Source organism: Triticum dicoccoides, chromosome 5B (assembly GCF_002162155.2).
Source record: "Triticum dicoccoides isolate Atlit2015 ecotype Zavitan chromosome 5B, WEW_v2.0, whole genome shotgun sequence".
Taxonomy (NCBI): Eukaryota; Viridiplantae; Streptophyta; class Magnoliopsida; order Poales; family Poaceae; genus Triticum; species Triticum dicoccoides.
Window position 1 is genome coordinate 726,042,932 of NC_041389.1, and position 26,219 is coordinate 726,069,150.

At 44.9% G+C, this 26,219-nt stretch overlaps 1 protein-coding gene and 1 pseudogene across 1 annotated transcript; both read right to left on the minus strand.

Annotated features, from left to right (window-relative positions):
* Positions 1–15,219: 15,219 nt before the first annotated feature.
* On the minus strand, positions 15,220–16,466 carry LOC119313078 (ATP synthase subunit a-like). The gene has a single exon (XM_037588897.1). It carries the CDS (start codon positions 16,423–16,425, stop codon positions 15,265–15,267), a length of 1,161 nt encoding a protein of 386 aa, XP_037444794.1. The 5' UTR covers positions 16,426–16,466; the 3' UTR covers positions 15,220–15,264.
* A 4,266-nt stretch (positions 16,467–20,732) lies between these two features.
* On the minus strand, positions 20,733–24,403 carry LOC119313075 (annotated as a pseudogene).
* Positions 24,404–26,219: the final 1,816 nt, after the last annotated feature.

Here is a 26,219-nt window from a genome sequence, read left to right on the forward strand (position 1 = left end):
GGCAACTAATGTTGAGCATACGATGATGCCGCCCGTTTTCATTTCGTGAAATTCCTCGGCAGAGGAAAGGGCTGTAGGTGATGGCGCGTTCTGCTTCTTAGGGCGATGAAATCATTCCTATGGGATCGTGCGTGGCAGCTGGTATAGATGATGATGAAAGGCGGGCCGCTTGAACCGGGACCTATTCTCATAATAGGCAGCAAGGAAAGCTAAATAGGAAAGGGGGCGACTGATGACTGCCTTTTTCGTTAGAAATCAAAAAGGGTGGAACGTGGAGCTAATAGGCTACAAGTATAGCCAAAGAAAGATGAGACGAGACGGACTGTCAGAGGACGCAGCGGGACTACCAGGGGAAAGCCCGCCCCCGCTAGCTAACATAGATATCTATTCTCGGTGCGCATATTCGAGATTTAGAATCTCTTTTCGACTAGGCCAGGCCGAATCGGGCCACCACTTGGGATGGGAATGGCTCAGCCCACATGCATCATTTGATGAAAGCACTCCAGTCCAGTCGCCTCCGATCAGTGGCTTGTCAACCACCGGACCGTAGCTCCTCACCAAATGCCCCTGCGTTGGGGCAACACAGCACATGACTAGTTCGCTCAAGGACCACACCCTCTCGAGAGCAGGATGCCGGCCGAGATGGAGCGCCAACCTAGACTTTCCTTGGGCTTGCCTTGCTCCAACATCTAAATAAAGGGCGGGCGCCGAAAAGGAAGCAGTGATGCCTTTTCAACGAAAGCTTAGCTTGGTAGGCGCAGCTTACTCACCCTACTCCCTTAGACAATGCAATGCTCTGAACACGAAAGTTTGCAGTTCAGCCCTGTTCTCCCATGCAGAGTCGCAGGCAGCGCCTCGGATAAAAGCACGGACGAGCCACATGCAGGGAAACTTGCATGTGTGGTTCTGGCCGGGGACCCCGGTATACTGTACTAATATGTGTAGGTCCCTGTAATTCGAGTGAGATTGTCATGGCGCAAAAGCAGATATGGTCCGGTATTCCCTTGTTCCCCGTATTGGTTATGTTCCTTATTCATCGTCTAGCAGAAACTAATCGAGCTCCGTCTGATCTCCCAGAAGCGGAAGCTGAATTAGTTGCAGGCTATAATGTAGAATATGCGCGAGATGCGATCCTTAATAGTTCACTGTTGGCGGAAGCCAATGTCTCGGGGACTCATTCTGACTTAAACCAGGGGTGGGTCTTTACCAACTTCCAAATCCAAGATTTAGGAAAAAAAGAGGGGCAGGGCACTCTTCATTCTTCATTCGAAACTCATGAATGTCGGGTCGGAGGTTTTTGCCTTGTTATCAAAAAGGGGAGTTGGGTAAAGCAAACTCCCTCCTTGGACGAGCACGGGGCTTAGTCAAGTAGAACCGGGTTGCGCTGCTTGATGCTCCGATCGAAAACAAATCAGTGGGGCCATGCCGGTACGACAGAATATGCGTTAGAAAGGTCAATCCCTCCCCCCCCCTTTTGATTTTTTAATGAAAAACCGGGCCGAACTTCTAAAAAGCAGCCCACCCGCTTCCATAGAACAATATCGCGGCAACGTAGACCTAAGTGGATTTATTGGATCCTGGGGAACCATCACAAGTACGGCCGGCCTATAGAACGAGAATGCCGTGTCGTCCAGCGGAGCTTAGAAGAAGGTGACTCGGAGCCTAAGGAAGGTGACTCGCGCAGACAGCTGACTCCTTTTCAATAGAAAGGAATAGCCAAACCTACCCAGCTGGCTGGTCAATCTCAGTGATCTTATCGGCCGGCAAAGCGGAGACGGACGACCACGGTCCCGACCTTACCAGCACCGTAGGTTTACTAATCAATGAAGCCCCTCAACCTACTATCTTTTCTTACAAACTCAACCAAGCCTAACCAAACCCCATGCTCACGACATGTTATTGATATTGATTGAGTTGGAGGGAGTCAGAGACTACCACGGAATCCTTCCATAGTCACCCCGGTGACCTTCGTCACCAAAGCGTCACGACAGTTTCCAAGACCCCTCATATAATCTCCAGTGGGGATCAGTCGTAGCACGTAGGAATGCCGACCACTACATAAGCCACGTCTGGCTGAGGCGAGCAGCAAGCGGGGGAGAGTATTTTGAAATACAAGAATGTTGGGGTGGGACGCTAGTACTTAAACTAGGGTTGCTTCTTAGCGCTAATCTTGTGTTTTTCAGCAGCTAGTTGTAGCGCGCCTTCCCTCCTTCTCTCATTTCGGAAGGATTTGGCAGTATTTTCTTATGATGACCTCGTCGAGAGAGTACGAAATATCGGTGTAAAAGATTGAGTGGGATGGTTATAGTAAGGGGCAAACCAAGTGCTTGCGCGAAGAAGCGAATCAATCAGAATGGAGACAAGGAAAGGAATCGGGGCCCGGCCCGGTAGCGATGCCTCTCACGCGGATGGGAGTTACTTTTCTTTATCACCGTAAGCATTACGAAATGGACCCGCATTCCCCTTTGCTTTTCTTTTGCAACTAAGCTTAAAAGAAACATAGTAGTCTTTCAAGCCATTAGAAAACTCATTAAGTGCTTTGTTGAGTGAATGCCTGTTGAGAAGCTTAGGTCATACATTTCCAGCTAATTAGAATACAACCATGAAGGTGGGGTTCGAATGCCATACAACTATGTATTCTGGTAAGTAGGATTGGAATGTAGTCCCTTTTTATTGGATTCGCCGCTCCGTTAAGTGAAATTCAAAGTAGGTGTGGGTCTAGGTAGAGGAAGTCATAAATCAAGTATCAAGTATTGTTATAAATATCATATATAGTAGTTGCCAAACTCACAAGCATCACACACTTCGATCTACTTTATTGAATAACTTAGCTAGATAGAACCGACTCAAGCTTTTAAATGAAAGAAGCAATAATGGCATAATTTCTGTCTCAAGACCTCTTGCAGCTACAGCCAATGCAGCACCTCCTTGATCAACATACAACACAGCCCATTACGCCTTGCTCCAGTCGCAGTATAAAGAGAGACTAGAACCTACCGGGGAGCCCTCGGCAGAGTCCCTATCGTTGTTGCAACAATTACACACAGAGTTCCGGAATTTCACATTTGTGAGAAGAAAGGGTATGTGTCCGCAACCTAGTTTTGTATCTGCATAGTGAAGGAAAGAAAGAAGCATGTTAAGGTGACTTGAGGGAAAGACTGATCCTGATAGACAAGAATGGTATGGTTGGATTGCCAGTGAATAAGCAGCAAGGCTAAAGCAGGGATTGGATTTACTTCTTCTATTGTCAGTAGCATCATTTGCCTTCCACCCTCTCAAGAACTTCCTGAAGCCCTGAGACACTTGTTGCCAATAGTCTGGAATGGAACATTTGCAACAGTTCTTGTAGGCCATTTCTGTAACAGCATATCTCTAAACCCTTCTTGCGGATGGTTCAAAACGAAACTTAGTGGCAGCCCCTATCTTCCCCATTTTCTAGAAGTAAAGGACAATGATCTGACCCAGCTTGCAAGAGGGATAGTAAAACTTAGGAAATAAATCCTCAGAAGTTGAAGAAACCAGAACTCTATCCAAAACTTCTCTCACTGGCCTGTCTTGTTTGTTAGTCCAGGCCACCAACCCTTCTTAGTTCCTGTAGTTCAGTTTCAAATATGAAAGCATTAAAAGCTTCCATCCTATTAATATGTATTCTGCCATTGTTTCATGAGCAAATCAGATCATGACCCGCAAAGGTAGATCAAGACTCTGCACAAAGTTAGTGAGCTCTGACAAAAACATAGCTCTTAAATTTGGTTGGACCATAAACATCCACCCAAGCAAAATTATCACAAAGCCTCTATACTCAAACACCATGGAGAAATTGACCCTCCCCAATGAGGTCTGCATCCATGACATCCAGATTGACTCCAATAAGCATTCCACCTTTACTGCCACTGGCTGGCTTGCAAAACCACTTGAAAAGCTTTCTGCCACCAATTGCCATTAACTCTTTATCTGAGAACTGTTCTCTCTTAGTTTCTTGCACACAAACTATGTCCACCCACTCTATCACTTCAGAAGGTTGCCCCCTTCTGCCTGGCCAGGCCCCTCACATTCAAGATTAGTGTCTTCATGGCGGTATCTGTTTTTTGTTATGCCTCCTCTTAGCTCTGCTCGTAGTGTTCTTGTCACCAACTGGTATACAAGTACTGTGATTATCTAACTCTTCAACAATCTGAGTAATATCCTCATTCTCTGAATCAGAGCTTAACTCGACACTGGAAGACTGCTCCTTCTCATGAGCAGCTAACTTCTTTTTCTGAGCAGCTTCATAAAGAAATGCTTGAGCAAGTTCTCTTGCTTTAATAGAATTTATAGACCTGTCAATTTCCTCCTGTGTACTGCCCAACACTAGACCACTATCTACAGCAGATTTTACTAGACTAGCAGAATCAATGGAATTGCAAATAGCATATCTGTTAGTAGAAGACATACCTGGTTCATCAAGATTCTTGCGTGAAGCCATCCTTTCTGCACGTTGCTGAATAGGCATGCCATCCTTCGGGATCCTATCCTAGCACTTGTCCTCGTTGCTTTAATTCTTGCGTTTGCACCTCATTGAACTTCTCTTGTTCTTTGGTCATTCCAGAAAAAACCTCCATACCTTAATAATAGGGGCTTGTGTATAAAGGAAAGCAGCAAACCGGTCAAAGGCGAAGCTGTTCTATCTCAACTCTCTGACTTGAGGAAGATGTGGCGGATCTCAAGGCTGGCTCTATTCCAAGTACAAGTTCCGAGGTGAAATGCGTTGATGTGGCCAATCGATATACAGTATAGTTGAATGGTTCGACAAGTTCACATGCCGGAGCTACCTGTTCTCCGCGATTCAATTGGTTCTTCTGCCTTGCCTTCTTATCTATCGGTCCCAAGGTCAAAGAAATAGGTTCAGTGGTTCGACCTCCCAAAGGTTAAAGAAAGACATCGGTATTAAGACCACTCCCTCCGGATGATGATATGTCCCAACCATCTATAGCCCATGGTTCGTTACTCGGGAATTCGGAGAGGTCAGATGAGATAGATGGGTGTGTTCAAAATGGAATGATCCCCTTTTCTCATGTTTGCATTTTTGTTGTCCACAAACAAATAAAGAGTCTGAAAAGACGTACGCATAACAGACTCGGTACCTAGGTCAATGGGTTCAGTGGAGAATTGCATTACTGTAATAGCGAAGGTATCTATGAAATGCAGTACCAAGGTCAATGAAATTGAAAGGCACCTCTGACAACAGAATCAAAAGGGATTTGGCGGCTATAGACGACTCAGAGGGGTTTTCATAAAGAGAAGCTTTCGCGCAGTACACCTATTTTTCTATAGAAGTGAATGGCCCCTTAGTTGGCTAATCTGATCAATCGGCAGGCTCAGCCTCTACGTCGTATTCTGATATAGAAAGAAAAGAACCGAACTCCTGGAGGGTGAAAGAAGAATCTCAAGTTGATACTCTGCCAAGGGATCTGTCCACAACTGGTACTTCACATGCCTTAGAAGTAGATTTGAATGAGAATGAATGAAATGAGAAAACGTTACTAGGAAGGTGAACTCGCTATCAAACTACTGCCTGCGCTAGGGGAAGCGCGAAAGAAAAACCTGTTTCAAGCAAGATCTGATACCCTTGAAGGACTCCCAGGAATGAGAGAGCAAGTACAAGGACAATCTTATTTTCTAAGGATAGGCGGTATTCCATAATTAACATAGTTCGGTTAGAGTGGATTTGAAAAGCTACAGCAGATCGATAAGTTGCTAATTTAGCTAAGTCAACTCCACTAAGGAATCTAGCTCTCCATAAGAGGGTATTCCCAATGAGACAAGTAGTTTATCGAAGGGACCCTCTGTCTGAAGATTGTAGTCCGGATTTCTCGGAATAGAATAATTGAATGAGCAGGTGCAGATGGTCAATCTCCATCTTGAAGCCGAGTCTCTCTGTCTTCTTATTTTATATAAAGATATAGAGAATAACTTGATCAATCGTAGAATGATTTCGTGATCTGATCTTCATTTGGGCGGCTTTCGCTCAATCCATGGCTGTAGTGATAAGGCAAATCAAAGGGAGAAAAGTGTATGGCCAAGGCTCATTCAACCCGCGAGAAAAGTGAGTCTTGAACGAAGGAAGAATAGTTGCAGGATCCTGGGTTCGGTATGATCGTTCTTCCAATTTATACTAGCTACGATCTTTCCCTGCTTAGAGGATCCAGCAGTAAGGGACCTACCTATGGCCAGTAAAGAACCCACCTATGGCTGGCTCCTCGGACAGCTTTCGGAGCTTCTGCTTCACCGGTGTAACACAAGTGGTTCCTGGGCTTTAACTAACTAAGTGCTGGCAGTGATTTTAGGTTGGTTTCATGGTTTCTTCATTCTTGTACCCTGTGTTAAGCATATAGCTAGCGTTTCTGGTGAACTTCACTTCACACCTAAAAAATCCCGATTGGAAAGAGAGAAACTTGACACACTACAGTGATAGGCGAGGGCGAGCGAACCCCGTTAGCTACAATTCTATATCTTCTTTTTTGACCCCTTTGATTTGCCTTATCACTACAGCCACGGATTGAGCGAAAGCCGCCCAAATGAAGATCAGATCACGAAATCATTCTACGATTGATCAAGTTATTCTCTATATCTTTATATAAAATAAGAAGACAGAGAGACTCGGCTTCAAGATGGAGATTGACCATCTGCACCTGCTCATTCAATTATTCTATTCCGAGAAATCCGGACTACAATCTTCAGACAGAGGGTCCCTTCGATAAACTACTTGTCTCATTGGGAATACCCTCTTATGGAGAGCTAGATTCCATAGTGGAGTTGACTTAGCTAAATTAGCAACTTATCGATCTGCTGTAGCTTTTCAAATCCACTCTAACCGAACTATGTTAATTATGGAATACCGCCTATCCTTAGAAAATAAGATTGTCCTTGTACTTGCTCTCTCATTCCTGGGAGTCCTTCAAGGGTATCAGATCTTGCTTGAAACAGGTTTTTCTTTTGCGCTTCCCCTAGCGCAGGCAGTAGTTTGATAGCGAGTTCACCTTCCTAGTAACGTTTGCTCATTTCATTCATTCTCATTCAAATCTACTTCTAAGGCATGTGAAGTACCAGTTGTGGACAGATCCCTTGGCAGAGTATCAACTTGAGATTCTTCTTTCACCCTCCAGGAGTTCGGTTCTTTTCTTCCTATATCAGAATACGACGTAGAGGCTGAGCCTGCCGATTGATCAGACTAGCCAACTAAGGGGCCATTCACTTCTATAGAAAAATAGGTGTACTGCCCGAAAGCTTCTCTTTATGAAAACCCCTCTGAGTCGTCTATAGCCGCCAAATCCCTTTTGATTCTGTTGTCAGAGGTGCCTTTCAATTTCATTGACCTTGGTACTACATTTCATAGATACCTTCGCTATTACAGTAACGCAATTCTCCACTGAACCCATTGACCTAGGTACCAAGTCTGTTATGCGTACGTCTTTTCGGACTCTTTATTTGTTTGTGGACAACAAAAATGCAAACATGAGAAAAGGGGATCATTCCATTTTGAACACACCCATCTATCTCATCTGACCTCTCCGAATTCCCGAGTAACGAACCATGGGCTATAGATGGTTGGGACATATCATCATCCGGAGGGAGTGGTCTTAATACCGATGTCTTTCTTTAACCTTTGGGAGGTCGAACCACTGAACCTATTTCTTTGACCTTGGGACCGATAGATAAGAAGGCAAGGCAGAAGAACCAATTGAATCGCGGAGAACAGGTAGCTCCGGCATATGAACTTGTCGAACCATTCAACTATACTGTATATCGATTGGCCACATCAACGCATTTCACCTCGGAACTTGTACTTGGAATAGAGCCAGCCTTGAGATCCGCCACATCTTCCTCAAGTCAGAGAGTTGAGATAGAACAGCTTCGCCTTTGACCGGTTTGCTGCTTTCCTTTATACACAAGCCCCTATTATTAAGGTATGGAGGTTTTTTCTGGAATGACCAAAGAACAAGAGAAGTTCAATGAGGTGCAAACGCAAGAATTAAAGCAACGAGGACAAGTGCTAGGATAGGATCCCGAAGGATGGCATGCCTATTCAGCAACATGCAGAAAGGATGGCTTCACGCAAGAATCTTGATGAACCAGGTATGTCTTCTACTAACAGATATGCTATTTGCAATTCCATTGATTCTGCTAGTCTAGTAAAATCTGCTGTAGATAGTGGTCTAGTGTTGGGCAGTACACAGGAGGAAATTGACAGGTCTATAAATTCTATTAAAGCAAGAGAACTTTCTCAAGCATTGCTTTGTGAAGCTGCTCAGAAAAAGAAGTTAGCTGCTCATGAGAAGGAGCAGTCTTCCAGTGTCGAGTTAAGCTTTGATTCAGAGAATGAGGATATTACTCAGATTGTTGAAGAGTTAGATAATCATAGTACTTGTATACCAGTTGGTGACAAGAACACTACAAGCAGAGCTAAGAGGAGGCATAACAAAAAACAGATACCGCCATGAAGACACTAATCTTGAATGTGAGGGGCCTGGCCAGGCAGAAGGGGGCAACCTTATGAAGTGATAGAGTGGGTGGACATAGTTTGTGTGCAAGAAACTAAGAGAGAACAGTTCTCAGATAAAGAGTTAATGGCAATTGGTGGCAGAAAGCTTTTCAAGTGGTTTTGCAAGCCAGCCAGTGGCAGTAAAGGTGGAATGCTTATTGGAGTCAATCTGGATGTCATGGATGCAGACCTCGTTGGGGAGGGTCAATTTCTCCATGGTGTTTGAGTATAGAGGCTTTGTGATAATTTTGCTTGGGTGGATGTTTATGGTCCAACCAAATTTAAGAGCTATGTTTTTGTCAGAGCTCACTAACTTTGTGCAGAGTGTTGATCTACCTTTGCGGGACATGATCTGATTTGCTCATGAAACAATGGCAGAATACATATTAATAGGATGGAAGCTTTTAATGCTTTCATATCTGAAACTGAACTACAGGAACTGAGAAGGGTTGGTGGCCTGGACTAACAAACAAGACAGGCCAGTGAGAGAAGTTTTGGATAGAGTTCTGGTTTCTTCAACTTCTGAGGATTTATTTCCTAAGTTTTACTATCCCTCTTGCAAGCTGGGTCAGATCATTGTCCTTTACTTCTAGAAAATGGGGAAGATAGGGGCTGCCACTAAGTTTCGTTTTGAACCATCCGCAAGAAGGGTTTAGAGATATGCTGTTACAGAAATGGCCTACAAGAACTGTTGCAAATGTTCCATTCCAGACTATTGGCAACAAGTGTCTCAGGGCTTCAGGAAGTTCTTGAGAGGGTGGAAGGCAAATGATGCTACTGACAATAGAAGAAGTAAATCCAATCCCTGCTTTAGCCTTGCTGCTTATTCACTGGCAATCCAACCATACCATTCTTGTCTATCAGGATCAGTCTTTCCCTCAAGTCACCTTAACATGCTTCTTTCTTTCCTTCACTATGCAGATACAAAACTAGGTTGCGGACGCATAAAGCCACTGATACTATTGGTCAGAAGTATGATTTGACAAAGACTACTACTTTAGCAGCTATGCGAAATGGAAGTTTCCTTCTTCTTGCTTGTTTGGCCATCCGAAAGCAGATACAGATATCGGGGAGAAAGCAGCTCTCTGAGCGATGGATACCTATCGATCTCGGTTATTTTCATTGATCCTGGCCTATCTCCATAGCGCTCACCCAGAGGGAATTCACTCAGCTCTGGGCCCAAACCCCGGCACTTTTGATACTTCTCATCTCAGGACAAGTCACAGAAGAGGTAAGGCGCTATAGCTAGTGAAGGAACGGGAAAGAAGAATCAGTGGAATTGACCAATAATTTATACCATTACGACTTTGAATAATCGCTAATAGCTGACACCAATGGAATATTTTTGGACCCTAAGGCTCACGTTGACTCCGTCCTTTATTGAATAGCCAAGTCGTCGTGAGTAAGCGTACGATCCATCACACAAACGTCCCTAAACCTCAGTAAGCCTTTCTAGATGATGCATTTCCCTTCTTATCTATCGATGTATTCATCTGAGGCCACAGGCAGGTATATATCTACGAGTGGTTTATATAAAGGAAGGTCCTGATAAGAATGCTGTTCGGAAAAGGCGAAACAAGTTGTGTTGACTGAGGCTCAGAATACGTTCTTGCACCACTCCTTTCAAACACACATACCCTTTCTTCTCACAAATGTGAAATTCCGGAACTCTGTGTGTAATTGTTGCAACAACGATAGGGACTCTGCCGAGGGCTCCCCGGTAGGTTCTAGTCTCTCTTTATACTGCGACTGGAGCAAGGCGTAATGGGATGTGTTGTATGTTGATCAAGGAGGTGCTGCATTGGCTGTAGCTGCAAGAGGTCTTGAGACAGAAATTATGCCATTATTGCTTCTTTCATTTAAAAGCTTGAGTCAGTTCTATCTAGCTAAGTTATTCAATAAAGTAGATCGAAGTGTGTGATGCTTGTGAGTTTGGCAACTACTATATATGATATTTATAACAATACTTGATACTTGATTTATGACTTCCTCTACCTAGACCCACACCTACTTTGAATTTCACTTAACGGAGCGGCGGATCCAATAAAAAGGGACTACATTCCAATCCTACTTACCAGAATACATAGTTGTATGGCATTCGAACCCCACCTTCATGGTTGTATTCTAATTAGCTGGAAATGTATGACCTAAGCTTCTCAACAGGCATTCACTCAACAGAGCACTTAATGAGTTTTCTAATGGCTTGAAAGACTACTATGTTTCTTTTAAGCTTAGTTGCAAAAGAAAAGCAAAGGGGAATGCGGGTCCATTTCGTAATGCTTACGGTGATAAAGAAAAGTAACTCCCATCCGCGTGAGAGGCATCGCTACCGGGTCGGGCCTTGATTCCTTTCCTTGTCTCCATTCTGATTGATTCGCTTCTTCGCGCAAGCACTTGGTTCGCCCCTTACTATAACCATCCCACTCAATCTTTTACACCAATATTTCGTACTCTCTCGACCAGGTCATCATAAGAAAATACTGCCAAATCTTTCCGAAATGAGAGAAGGAGGGAAGGCGCGCTACAACTAACTGTTGAAAAACGCAAGATTAGCGCTAAGAAGCAACCCTAGTTTAAGTACTAGCGTCCCACCCCAACGTTCGTGTACTTCAAAATACTCTCGCCCGCTTGCTGCTCGCCTCAGCCAGACGTGGCTTATGTAGTGGTCGGCATTCCTACGTGCTCCGACTGATCCCCACTGGAGATTATATGAGGGGTCTTGGAAACTGTCGTGACGCTTTGGTGACGAAGGTCACCGGGGTGACTATGGAAGGATTCCGTGGTAGTCTCTGACTCCCTCCAACTCAATCAATATCAATAACATGTCGTGAGCATGGGGTTTGGTTAGGCTTGGTTGAGTTTGTAAGAAAAGATAGTAGGTTGAGGGGCTTCATTGATTAGTAAACCTACGGTGCTGGTAAGGTCGGGACCGTGGTCGTCCGTCTCCGCTTTGCCGGCCGATAAGATCACTGAGATTGACCAGCCAGCTGGGTAGGTTTGGCTATTCCTTTCTATTGAAAAGGAGTCAGCTGTCTGCGCGAGTCACCTTCCTTAGGCTCCGAGTCACCTTCTTCTAAGCTCCGCTGGACGACACGGCATTCTCGTTCTATAGGCCGGCCGTACTTGTGATGGTTCCCCAGGATCCAATAAATCCACTTAGGTCTACGTTGCCGCGATATTGTTCTATGGAAGCGGGTGGGCTGCTTTTTAGAAGTTCGGCCCGGTTTTTCATTAAAAAATCAAAAGGGGGGGGGAGGGATTGACCTTTCTAACGCATATTCTGTCGTACCGGCATGGCCCCACTGATTTGTTTTCGATCGGAGCATCAAGCAGCGCAACCCGGTTCTACTTGACTAAGCCCCGTGCTCGTCCAAGGAGGGAGTTTGCTTTACCCAACTCCCCTTTTTGATAACAAGGCAAAAACCTCCGACCCGACATTCATGAGTTTCGAATGAAGAATGAAGAGTGCCCTGCCCCTCTTTTTTTCCCTAAATCTTGGATTTAGAAGTTGGTAAAGACCCACCCCTTGTTTAAGTCAGAATGAGTCCCCGAGACATTGGCTTCCACCAACAGTGAACTATTAAGGATCGCATCCCGCGCATATTCTACATTATAGCCTGCAACTAATTCAGCTTCCGCTTCTGGGAGATCAGACGGAGCTCGATTAGTTTCTGCTAGACGAGGAATAAGGAACATAACCAATACGTGGAACAAGGGAATACCGGACCATATCTGCTTTTGCGCCATGACAATCTCACTCGAATTACAGGGACCTACACATATTAGTACAGTATACCGGGGTCCCCGGCCAGAACCACACGTGCAAGTTTCCCTGCATGTGGCTCGTCCGTGCTTTTATCCGAGGCGCTGCCTGCGACTCTGCATGGGAGAAGAGGGCCGAACTGCAAACTTTCGTGTTCAGAGCATTGCATTGTCTAAGGGAGTAGGGTGAGTAAGCTGCGCCTACCAAGCTAAGCTTTCGTCGAAAAGGCGTCACTGCTTCCTTTTTGGCGCCCGCCCTTTATTTAGATGTTGGGGCAAGGCAAGCCCAAGGAAAGTCTAGGTTGGCACTCCATCTCGGCCGGCATCCTGCTCTCGAGAGGGTGTGGTCCTTGAGCGAACTAGTCATGTGCTCTGTTGCCCCAACCCAGGGGCATTTGGTGAGGAGCTACGGTCCGGTGGTTGACAAGCCACTGATCGGAGGCGACTGGACTGGAGTGCTTTCATCAAATGATGCATGTGGGCTGAGCCATTCCCATCCCAAGTGGTGGCCCGATTCGGCCTGGCCTGGTCGGAAAGAGATTCTAAATCTCGAATATGCGCACCGAGAATAGATATCTATGTTAGCTAGCGGGGGCGGGCTTTCCCCTGGTAGTCCCGCTGCGTCCTCTGACAGTCCGTCTCGTCTCATCTTTCTTTGGCTATACTTGTAGCCAGCCATATTAGCTCCACATTCCACCCTTTTTGATTTCTAACGAAAAAGGCAGTCATCAGTCGCCCCCTTTCCTATTTAGCTTTGCTTGCTGCCTATTATGAGAATAGGTCCCGGTTCAAGCGGCCCGCCTTTCATCATCATCTATACCAGCTGCCACGCACGATCCCATAGGAATGATTTCATCGCCCTAAGAAGCAGAACGCGCCATCACCTACAGCCCTTTCCTCTGCCGGGGACTTTCACGAAATGAAAACGGGCGGCATCATCGTATGCTCGACATTAGTTGCCCTGGTGTATATCCCGGAGTACTCCTATGGCCGATCTGTCACCCATACATGAAGGCCTTGGCCCCGTCCCGTGTGGAGAATGCCCCCCTTACGGCACGGCTTAGTCTGTTATTTTATTTTGTCGGAGTGGATTCGGACCGCCACTTCTCTGAAAGCATGGTTCTTGCCTCCCTCTCTCCTCCCTCCTTGGAGCTCGTCCATTCGGTGGGTGATCCCTTGCTCTCACGTTCGAGTGTTTGCTCGTCGTTTAGGCCAGTGAGTGACATTTTTGCTCATTGCAGTCGCCTCCGGGGTTCTTCGCACCTGGGTAGTACCAGGACCCTTGTGCCCCAGACTGCACTGCCCGCCCTATGACCCAAAACTCAAAATGAGCCTTGCGACGAGACGCGGACATTCCTCATGCTGCAGTTCCCTCCGGTCCGTTCCCGGGTTGGGTTAGGGGAAGATCTGAGCGATTGCCTTCGCGGATCCAAACATGCTCACAAGGCGCACAATAAGAATAAGACCAATAGAGACTTCATAAGGGACCATTTGAGCTGCAGATCATAATGCTCCTAGAAAGGCTTATTTCGAATATAGAGGACGTTCCCAACAATCCACGAGAATATCATACCCAACTATGAACTGTACGAGCACATCCTCTGTCACCCCCACCGCGCTTACGGCTCTATACCCCAACCCAACTTGCTTTGGCCCTGGGTCCTCCCGCATCTCTTCCTCGGTAAGCGGACCATGGAAGCTGGGGAGTATCCGCTTGGGACTGATAGAAAACAGCATATCTTTTCCCTCCTGACCCCTATAAAAATCTAGTGGAAGTCCGGTCGCGTCGGAGACATCTTTATCTGATTTTGAGGCTTCGTCGTCCGGCTCCTCCAAAATTATGTTAGGATCGGCTGGCTCATCCTCATCATCCAAAAAGAAAACATAGACAAAACAGATTTGTTTCAATGACATATCTAATCAGACTGAAATTGATGTCGAAGACACGATCATTCACATCAATTGAAGCAGGCAGGAAGGGCGCGGAAGCTACCGTTTAACGAATGCAATGCAAGCAAGGTAGCTTGCTTACTCTCCATCTAGTGTGTGTTGGCGGCAAGGAAGGAGGCATTGGAAAGACTAGACCATACACATTAATTAGTACAAGAAAGAGGCATTCGGGAAGCGACTAGTCGCTTCTGGCGAAGCTTAACAAAGGCCGACTACTACATAGAGTACTACCAGTCATGAGCGATAGTGAAGCTGTCTGAGGCAGAAGCTGTCGCTTGACGGACGAAGCCGAGCCGATACGATAGGCGGGCGAAGTGAGCGAGACCAAGACGGGCCAGACGTGGAGTGGCGAAGGGGGCCTACTATACGTATACGTGATTAGTAAGCGGTTCAAGACATCGAATGAAAAATCAAGTGAACTAATGAACAGTGTGATTGATCAGACAAGTACCAAGGTGCAATAAAACGTATGCGCTTTAGCAAGGGATGAGCGCGAAATCCGTTGCTTGTTCTTTCGGTAGCCTTCTTTCATTTCCGAATTTGCTTGCGAGCAGTCCTTGCATTAGTATGAGTTCGTTGACCGCGTAAGGGCGATCCATCTTGATGACGAATTCCACGATAACGAGAAATAGAAATTAATCGTTCGATGTCTGCTCGTTCTCCCCTCTTCAATTCCCAATGAACAACATGATCTTGAGCTATCATTTGTTCAATTTGGTCGATCTGATACTTAGTTAACTCATTCATCTTGATGTTCCCACTGATACCTAACCGATAACGAAGCTGAATGGCTTTTTCGGTCCAATTCCATCCATTTTTGTTGAGGCAATTCTTACTTGTTCATCGGGAAGTGATCTAGCTCCTGAGATATATGACATTCTTTATCCTTATCTTTTCCTGGTCTTCTCGGCTGGAATCTACAATCTACACCTCTCCAAACACAAACGCAATATCTTGAGTACCCGGAACCATGTTCAATGCTGCAAAAGCGCAGCTGTAGCCCCCTAGAATCTTCGGCTCCTCGTTTTTATTCAATTATGAAATGACTCATTTTGATGGAGATTTGTAGCATCATTCAAGTAAATACAAATTGAGATCGTAGAAACATGAGCTTGTGATATAGCTACACCTAATTCCAGACCGGTTAATGCTAGAACTATAAATAAGGGACCAAGATCTCCTATGAAATAGAAAATATTATTCAGAAATAGCATAGTCCAAGCAAACCCACTTAAAATCTTTACTAAACTATGACCGGCCATCATATTAGCAAATAAACGTATTCCTAAGCTTAATGCACGAAAACAATAAGAGATTAGCTCAAGGAGTACTAAGAAAGGTGCTAACGGCAGTGGGACTCCCGCAGGTAATAAGAAGCTACAAAAATGAAGCCCATGTCTTTGAAATCCAACGATCGTAATGCCTATAAAAATGGAAAATGAAAGAGCCAAAGTAATGAGAAAATGACTTGTCACTGTGAAGCTAAAGGGTATCATACCCTGGGGATTACGAAATAACGAAAAAGTAAAAGTGACCGAGATGCGAGGGAAAAACTTTTGTTTCACATTTCCGGAAAGACCACCTATTTGTTTGTTTACCAGGTTCAGCACGAAATCATAAATAAGCTCGACCAAGGATTTCCATGCATTTGGCACTGACTTTCCACCTCCCTTTTTCGTAACAACAAAAAAAAGAAAAACGACCAAAACGACAGTGAGCAGCATATACAAGACTTCATTTGTAAATGATAAATAAAAGTTGCCCACATGAAGATCAATTATTGGGATAATGGCAAATTGATCCAATGGGGTTTCCGGGTAGGCACCAGGCAGATTCTGGATAAAATTATCCATACCACCACCCGCCCGAATATCCTCTAATATGCCCTGCCAAGTTTCGCCATTTCGGTGGCGGGCTCCCAATACTGTTCTAGCTAAATTGACTGCTCCCTGTTCGGACTCATTTTGGCCCAAATACTCTTCTATTTGTAAAACTATTGTGACGCCGGCAATTCGCTCAGGCGTTGGCGTTATATCCAAGTTTGGCGTTATAGCAAAGTTCTGAGAGATGTTGGTTGGGAAAAAATCATGTAGATCGGGAAGACGGGAACACTTACTACGAATTGGTCGATTCGTTGTAATAGCAGCAAATAGCATATTTCTATCCTTCATATCCGTAGAAAGAAATCTCATCTCCAGGTAACTCCATCTTTTTCAGCTCTGCTCGCTCACTTTTGAAAGGAGATTGATCTTGACGTCGGCGTTGGTTTTTCCAACGAAAAACAAGAACATTCTTTCACGAACTTCCATGACAAAATGCTAGTTGCCTTGTAATGCATACACTGGAGCGTTTGTCCCATCGACGAAGGCCACTATACGCGTTTTCTGAAGAGCAACATTCTCTTATAACCAAACATCGCAAAGACAGAAAGGAGTATCCTGAACGTAAGGCCAATGGCTAGCAGACTTCACGGAACACTCACGATATTCAGCTAAAGCTGGATGCATATTATATCTTGCCTTGGTAGAGCGAAACTTTGAACCCAACACAAGCAACTCTCCCGGTTTAGCGATATTGATGGGTTCCAGCCTCATTCCACTAGCCCTAAAAGCATTCTAAATATATAAAAGAGGGGGAATGGATTCTACAAGAAAAGGCGGGCAAAGGTAGTTCAGGGGTCAATTCTTGGAGCATAGCTCATTTCTAAGTCCCCAACCCATCTCGTGCTCGTGCTGTACGCGATCGAATCTTGCGGCCGGATAGAGCAATGGAATCACCGAGTCGTATGAAAAGAGGGCTCTTCTTTTTAATCTTAACACAAAGGCTAGCTCCCCTGGGGGTTGTCATATTACAATCATTTGTATTACTTTCCTACCAATCCTGAACTAGCTATGACCCTTATAGCGAGCCTCGCTTTACCGTTTCAGATAGAAACATATGGCGCTCCTAAAGTCGATTGGATGCTTTCTTTTTTATTGAATTAAGCTAAGCCGTGGACTTTATCACGTGAAGAACTCCTTCTTATGAGCTCATGGACTTGATCAATGCTAGTTCAAGTTCACGTCATATTAGGAAATTAGTTCATTAATTCGTTTATTTGCCAACGAAGAAGCCTTGCGCTACTCGGAAAGTACTGACTAGAGGGGGGCGTGTGGATCCACAGTCCTAGCCATTCTCACAATGGGATAATAAAGCGAACAAAGACCATGAGAAGAGATTACAACATCCAGAACGAAGCCTGTCAAGCCAACCTTCCCTCACTGCGAAAATGCAACATCCGGCGTACTCATTGGCTTTGACCTCAGATTCATTACTTGCTAGAGAAGTAGTTTACATAACTGTCACAGCTCCAATGCGATAATCTTGTTAATCAGCAAAGTCGCTAGCCTAAATAAGGAGTTTACAATCGCTTGACTATAAAGTAAAGAGCGGCTAATGGGAGATTGCTTGAGTAGGCTCAGTAAGGGATTACCCGCGGGCAGGGTGAAAGAGCTTTCATTAATAGTATGAACTGGTGGATCAGCAAGATAGCTAGAGCTCCTTAAAGGAAAGCAAAATCCAATTCTATATTATATCAAACTATAAAGCAAAGATGAGGAAGCTGCGCCTTTACTCGCTCGAATTAGAGGAAAAAGGGGATATGCAGCAGTAACAGCTTTTCTTTCAATAGTAAGCAGGAAATGCGAATAAGAGAAGGGTAGAAGAAGCGATCCGCGCATTTCCTTATATCACAACGGATTTGACTCGTTAGAGAAATCATTTCTTAGGTATGCTACATTCTTTGAAGAAAGAGTAGGTTCTGCTATTTAAGACTTAGAGGAAGTGATTTCCGGGAACTAGCAGACCAAGCCAATCAACAAGGAAAGCCTGTCAAGCAAGGAAGCCACCAAGCAAACCTTTAATAAGCATCTCTAGCGCAGTCACTTCTCTATAGAAAGAAAAAACCTGCAGTCAAGACTAGTCACATTAGTGAAACAAGTGATTCCCTGACATTCAATTCAAATAGAAAGAGTAGTCACAGCTGCGACAAGTTGCTCTAAGAGGAAGGAGTTGACTTACTTTCAATTCCTAATACAGCAAGAGCGGATTTTTTTCATGTAGCATTTCTACCCCTATAGGATTTCCCATCTTAACCGAAAATGGGTGCCCACCTTGTACGTACCGAGAATGGGTGCAGCCCACCCCATCTAAAGTAGCCTGAAATTCGTTCCTCTACAATCCAGAGCAGTCCGAACATGTACCGCGATCTGGACGAACAAAGAATGCTGTACACTTGAGTGACCCCCTTTTCTGTGACCACCACCAAATTCAAAAGAAGAGGTGAGATCACCCTACAAAAATCCTTTGTAGCTCTTAAAATATGGGCCAACCTCTCCATTAATATTGATACTCACTGCACCTCCTTCTACCACTTGTTTAATCCAACCTCTCCACTTCTCACTAAAGAAAACCCTTTTTAAGCAAAACCTCTTGTAGAAAATCCCAATTCACCCTGTCATATGCTTTTTCAAAGTCTAGCTTTAGTATGACCCCTCTTGTTTAGTCCTCCTAAGCTCATGAAACACCTCATGGATAGTGACCACCCCATCTAAAATATTTCCGTTTTTCATAAATGTCGTCTGACTCTTACTCACCACCTTATCTGCAACTCTCTCAAGCCTATTTGTCAGTACTTTAGTCACAATTTTATAACAAACATAATATAAACATATTGGCCGATATTGCTTGATAGTTGCAGCATCTTTCGTTTTAGGAATCAGAGTAACCACCCCATAATTAAGTCTTCTAAGTTGCAACTCCTCAGCATGCGGGCTATCAAGCATTCTTTTGACCATCTCTTTAACCATCTCCCAAAAATGTTTCTAAAAGATTACTGGTAAGCCATCTGGGCCAGGAGCTGTATTGGTTTTCATCTCTTTAACTACTAACTCTAAAACCTCCATAGTGAAAGGCTTAGTCAACTCTTCATTGTCTAGTTCCGATAGCATGTGCTCTGTTGACCAAGGGGCTTCCACCAAGAGATATGTCCCCCCTGTCCTCTGAACCAAATAGTCTCTTATAGTAACTAGAAATGTGTTCTTGCAACTCTTTCTCATCTTGTATAACATTTCCTTCATGTTCCAAAGAAGCAATATTACATTTTATGTGTCTTCCATTGGCAGCACTATGGAAGAATGAAGTATTTGCATCTCCCTCAAGTAACCACTGACAAACTGACTGACAATGTGGACTGCATGAGCAATGTCAGGCCGGGTCACAGTGAGGTACACAAGGCTGCCTACAAGATGACGATAGCGAGTGGTATCCCTCAAGAGGAGTACCATCACTAGGGCGCAATTGGAGATGGAGCTCCATGGGTGTAGCGGCAGTGTGTGTATCGGTAAGACCTAAGCGTGAGATCAAATCCTGAGTATAGCGATGCTGAGAGAGATAGTAACCATCATTAGTTTTATCAACCTCAATTCCCAGAAAATAACGGAGAGAAAATCAATCTGACATCTTGAATTGCTCACTCAACTTTTTATTAAAAAAAGCAATGTACTTCTGATCATCTCCAGTGATCAACATATCATCAACATAGAGAAGAAGCAAGGTACGACCGCGGTCAGATGTATGAGTGAAAAGTGCAGGGTCATGCTCACTAGAAGAGAAACCAGCAGCTTGAACCACAGAGCTGAACCGCTCAAACCAAGCACGAGGTGGTTGCTTTTTTCCCATAGAGGGCCTTTCGAAGGCGACAAACATGACCATCAGGAACTTCAATACCCAGAGGTGGCTGCATATAGAAAAAACTCATGTAGATCACCATGAAGGAAAGCATTTTTGACATCCATTTGAGAGATTTGCCAAGATCGAGCTGCAGCCACAGCAACCAGAGTACGAACAAAAATTGAAACAACGCAACCATACTATCTATTTACGATAATTTGATTGCTGACAACACGACAACATCACGCTTCTCTTTATTATTCTTATTTATATCATTGTCACTTTACCGGGCCGAAAAAGTGACACCGTCACGTCTCAGGGTCGTATGCCTGGAACAAGAAGGGTCGTCGTACAATTTCGGCGATTACAAAAAAGAAGGGGGCAAGCTCCCTATCCCTCTTTGTCTTTCCACTTCCCTCGTTCAGGAACAAACACTTCGCCAAATTCTTTTGAGTCCCGGCCCGGTTTTTCCCCACTAACCAATTACGTTACGACCACTGAACAAACTTGGTTGACGAACATGGTTTATGTGTCGCTAATCTAGCGGCTTGTCGAGCATTTGACAAACTCACACCATCCATTTCAAATGGGATTTGTCCCGTGGACACACGAGAAATCCAACCCGTCGGATTTCCTTTTCCTCTTCCCATTCGAACTTCTGCGGGTTTCCCCATAATAGGAAGATCTGCGAGAACTCTTACCCATATCTTACAATTTCTTCGGAATTGTCCGCTCATAGCACGATGGAATTGTTCGATTGTAGCCCGACGTGCTGCTTCAATGACTCGATATGAAAGACGACCAGCTCTACAACTTTTGGTGCCATATCTTCCAAAACCAAGTTGTGTACCATCCGGTTCGCGACCCCTACTACATCTGCATTTAAAATATTTACTATATTTCGTACGTTTCGGATATAGCACGTCCCTTCTTATTTTGACTATATGAGATCCGCACTTTGACACCTGAAATTCCGTTACGAGTAGATACTTCCGTAGGAGCATAATCGATTTTATGGTTAAATACATTACAAGATGTTTTTCCATACTTTCCGCATTCAGTTCTAGCTATTTCCGCACCCCCTAATCGACCAGAACAACAAATACGTATCCCCTCCACCCCTTTTGGCATTATTAATGGAATATCCTTCACTATTTTACTAAAAATGGAACGAAATGAGATTGGATTGTTCCTCACTTGAAAAGAGATGTCTTGAGCAATCAGAGAAGCACTTTGATAAACAGATTTGATCTTTACCGACTCAATTAAGGTATTTGTGTTTGTTCTATTAGACAAAAAAGATCGCATTTTTTGCACTTCGTTCAAATAAGAGTTGTACCCGTACGGAATTATCCTCTTTCTCAGTATGATCTCTATCATCATCTCTATTCCCTTTATCAATTTTCCTATCCTACCTAGGTCTATGAATTTCTCTATCAATTCCATTACCTTATCCTTACCCATGAGGTTCCTACATTTGATCCTAAATTGAGCTAGGAGTTGTTTCCGGGCATACTCAAAAAAAGGGTTATTATACACCCCAACCCCATCCCTTGGAAAAAAGAAGGTAGCACCGAAGAAAGGAAAGAGCGATATGGTGGTTTTTGTTGTTCACGCGAAGCGAAGATCATTCGATTGGCGAATGAAGTGGATCAACCTCTTTTTGGCTCGGGCCAAACACTTTTTCTCGCTGGTAGAGCTTTCTAAAAAAAGCGATGCGAGAGCGTATTCTCTTATCTAAGCTTCCTCCCTTCGCTCCCCCCATCGTAGATGGTTCAGCCACACCCGGTGCCACGAAATGATTGAGAACTAGGACGGGGTCAAAATGCATTTTATTCTTAGTATTAAAAAAGTATTGCATGACCGAATAATTCAAGGAGGGGCGCACAGCGGGGAGGGTCCTTTTTAGTAGATGACTCGTCGGGCCGTCAGAGCAGGACTTCTTTGGTAAAAATAACTTGATTCTATTCCTTTTTAGTAAGGAGGCGGCATTTCCCATAAGGAAAGGTATGTCATTTACAACCCCGGCGTATTGAGGCCGCTTGAAGGCCCCGCTCACCCGAAGTGATTTATCAAAATTCTTCTTTCTCGATGGTGATCGGTCATGGTATCCATAATGTTTCATCTTTTTCGGCCAAATCCGGATTTCGTTTTGCTTCTCCCGGTCGATCGACTCGACTCTTTTCCCTTCCCCCCGTCCTCTCACTTCGTTTCGTTCTTCCTCTGTACCCTCGCTTGAATGAAGACACCCGATCGGCCCAACTTTCCCAAATGTCGGCCACCAGCCCTTTTCCTGTAGTACAGGTCTTGATTTCTTGTCTTGTTTTCGTTTTAGTCGTGGTGGTCGCCCGGGAAGAAAGAAATGAATGAATGTCCTTTTGGGAAAATGTAGAATAATACACCTACCGAGACAAAAGCCAAGGGCGAGTTTCGTAGGTGGACGTATCGAACTAAAATAAGATCTAAGATTGACATCTTGATACAATGATTTACCATAATAATAAATAGAGTCAATGGTGACAGAGCCGTGGGAAGAGCCGCTTCTTTTTTGCGGCGGGGGCTTCCATTCACCAGCGCAGACTACATACACGTGCTCTCTGAACCGTGCTAGATAGTCAGCCATCACACGGCTCTCAAACCCAACCTGTGGTGGATCCCGGGGGACAAAGCAAAGTCAAAGCGCTTGATCCTTTGCCCCATACTTTGAGATCTTCCTCCCCGCCGATCAAGCAACAACGCAGCTCGTGATAGGCTTAGCTTAAGCCGCTAACGTTTGGTTCGGATAAGTAAAGTCCCTTCGGTCGGTTCGCTCAGGTGGTCTTCCCTTATTTTCCCTAACGTTCAGAGTTGTTCTGGTTTGAGAAAGGAGCACCGCCAAGTCCACTAGGGGTGCCCTGAATGAATAAGAAATGGACAGCTGAGGTCAGGCTTGCATGAAAAAAGAAGATAATAAGTTAGATGTACACACCTGAGGTTGGTAAGAACTGAGGGACAATGCCCCACCTCACTGGGCCCATCAGCGAAAGCAACTGCTACTTAATCGTAGGTTTGCTTTCGTGCAAGGCCCCCGCTGCTGGAACAGGCGGTTGTCATTTTCAAGTAAACGCCCCGCCCCCTTTCTTTGCCCGCCGGCCGCCTAGCTCGTTATTCTTTGAGATATGGATAGAGTCTCGCTTCGGGGTGGGGGAAGCATGGATTCGATAGATCTATCGAATCCATGCTGCAAGCAGCAAGCGTAGGCTAAAAAGGCAATAGTCTAACGTTGGGGTAGGGCGCGCCAAAACAACCGGGGGGCCCGGAGGGGTCAGTACAAAAGTACTATATTCTTTCCACTTACTTTCATTGGCTAGCTGCCTTTTGTAGCGCGCGTACTCTGATCCTCTTCTACGAATCTACAACTCTCTTTACTGAGCGAGACTTCATCTATATCCCTAAAAGTGGATTTGGATTCCCATTTATTCTTTGAATGACAGCTTCAACTAGGCTCCACCTTAGAGAGGGTTTTCGGTTTGAATCAAGATAGGGTAAGGGGCGCGTCAGAACGGTAGTTGCTTAGTCTCATCCGAGAGTCCAATCTCTTTTGTGCTTGCTTTTGTGTCTTTGAATAAAAAGAAAGAAGGGGGTCGATTTAGGCTCCTTCCATTCCACTGCATAGCTGCGCTATCAGGTACTACGAGCCCTCTGCCCCACGCATCTAACCAGCTCACGTGGTTCACCGGTTCCACCAAAAACTCTCATTTGTTGAAGCGGAGCATAGTGTGGCGTCGAGCGAGAAAGGTCTCTTTTTTGGTTTATTCACTGATCTGAAATGAAACTTAGCACTTGTTTTTTTATTGATTCCTGGGGCTAGGCGTTCGTGGAATCAGTCTATCCGAACCGCAGACGCACTTTTCAGATCAGTGACGGCCTCTCCAGCAGAGCTGGGCGCCGGGGCCCTGGATGCGCTAGCGATCGGCACATTAGGGGAGTACTTGCCCGGGTTTCTCGGCCTGGTATCCTTATCCTCGCGTTCATGATATCTACATTCAACTGTGCCCCGGAGACACGGTCGAAGCACGCCCGCCCCGTGTGCGTCTTTCACGACATGCTCTGGTCCCGGGTTTCTTCCTGTGGTCTTCTAGCGTTAGAAGAAGTCGTGTCCGTCCCGGACATCTGCAACGTCCTCTCACGCCTTTTTTGGGGGGACAAACAAAGATCAGGAAAAGACGGACCGAACCCATTCGGTGACTTTCGCGGTTGCCCTCACTGAACCGACTTGGATCTGAACTACGATTCAGATCAAGTCTTACCGAAATTGGATTTCCTTTTCGTGCCATATGTCGCTTAGACTTTACTTTTTCCCCTTTCCGCCCTTTCCTCTATTTGTTCGATAGGGTCTTCGTTTTATTCGAATTCTAAACCCATTGTCGTCCACAGTTTCCTTGTCGACGCGAAGGGGCCAGCAGCCCCCAAACCAAAGTCTGAGATTAGAACTCATACCACGGTTGTGGCTTGAAGGCCGCATGCAAGTTCTAAAATATTTAGAGAGTATGTGTTAGTACGAGATCGCGCTATCAACTTATTTCATCTTTCTCGATGATTAGGACAAAATTGTATCCCTTAGGAACCGTACATGCACCTTTGTTTGGATGCCGATCTAATATTGTTACAATACGAAATACTTGAAGGCCACACGCAATTGACTCACCTACATTTTATGCTCCCACCCTTTTGTAGAAAAAGCCTCTGCCTCTGGGGAAGTGCTCACATCAACTCCAATTTGGATGGAGCTTCTCGATGGGTTAGAGCGTTTGCAAACCAAAAAGGGGAAAAACCCATCCTCCAAAGTAGTGAAGTGAGCCAGTACAATAAGACAATAGGTCTCATGGGCCAAGCCTGCTATCAGGCAGTGAGTGGGAATCAATCCTGAAAGAGAGAAGGTCTAGTGCTCTCAGAAAATATTTGATTCGCCGACAAATTGGCTTTATCAGACCAATCCATGTTCAGAAGCCTTCCATCAAAAGTCAGTGGTCTAGGCCGCTTTCCTTGACTTTGAGTTGGATCTCATTCTTCTTCCCAGCACAAAAAGAGGGTAGACTTCATCCGAGACACATGGGTTCTTTTGCTTCCTTCAAAGAACTCGTCTTTGAGCCTCTAAAAAGAAGGGCATAGTATCCCAGCCACCTAGACCACCTAAAAGGAAGGAATTGGTCTTTAGCTTTTAGTGATCCAATCATTGGTGAATGGGTTCAGTGAGGTAGAAGGAAAGGGCCCCTCCCGACCTGGGAAATTCACAGCAGGAAAGACTGGCGCCGATCAGCGAAAGTGAACCCTTCAGTACATCGCGTTCAGCCCTCCCTCAAAATCCCATTTGTTTTATTGAGGAATCACTCTTGATCCTCTAAAGGCTCTTCTCCGTCTATAACTCAAAGTCCATCTGTCTCTCGTGGAAGCGCTTTAGAGTGCCTAGAAGATCCAGCAAATGAGGGTGCCAATGCTGTCCCAAGACCAGATCACGGTAGGTAGCTGCTTTAAAGAGGTTGGGAGACAGACTAGTGAACAATCTTCTTCTTGTTTTCTCCGACCTAGAGCATTCTTTTTTTCAATCGTATGAAGAAACTCCGTGAAAAACCCAGCTATCACTCCTATGAGACGGCTAACTCCCAACTCCTGATACATTCTTTAGAATCGACCAAAGGACTCGTTGGTTTGGACATAGTTTCTTTGTTCCTGTGTTTCTGTTTTGCTCTCCCACTTTTTTCACTTAGTTTAGTTGGAATGGAAAGAGAACTTCCTTCAGTTTTTCTTTTTTTTTGTTGCCTGGTTCGGTCTCTCCAAGTGGAATAAGTGGGTCCTTCTTCTTTTTCCTGACTGATGAAGGTCGAAACTGAAGATCGAATCAAGCGGAGTCTGGATTCCTATGTTCGTACCAACTCAAATGATTGATGAATTGGATCTTGAGTATGCTCACTTCGCTACTCAGCAAGGGTGAAAGAATGACAAAGAGACTGACATCACAGAGGATGGGAAGGACCCAATCGCCTGCCTCTTTCTTGGTCCACCCCCCCCTGGTGGGTACTTTATAGCTCACAACACGAGATAGGCAGATATGTGACATAGAAAAATTGCTTTCATTGACAACAAGACTCTCTTCCTGATTGGGATTGGTCTGTGCAGGATCTCCTTCCCTATGAGACTCTTGCTTCCCTTTGAAAGAGGCAGACCCCTACTTCAATTGTCATCTGACGCCTCTACCCCAGCTGTGGACTCAGACCTCTCACAACCAAAAAAAGAAAAT

Coding starts and splice junctions, on each gene's coding strand:
- LOC119313078 (XM_037588897.1), bottom strand. CDS start 16,425: ATGAGATTTCTTTCTACGGATATGAAGGATAGAAATATGCTATTTGCT.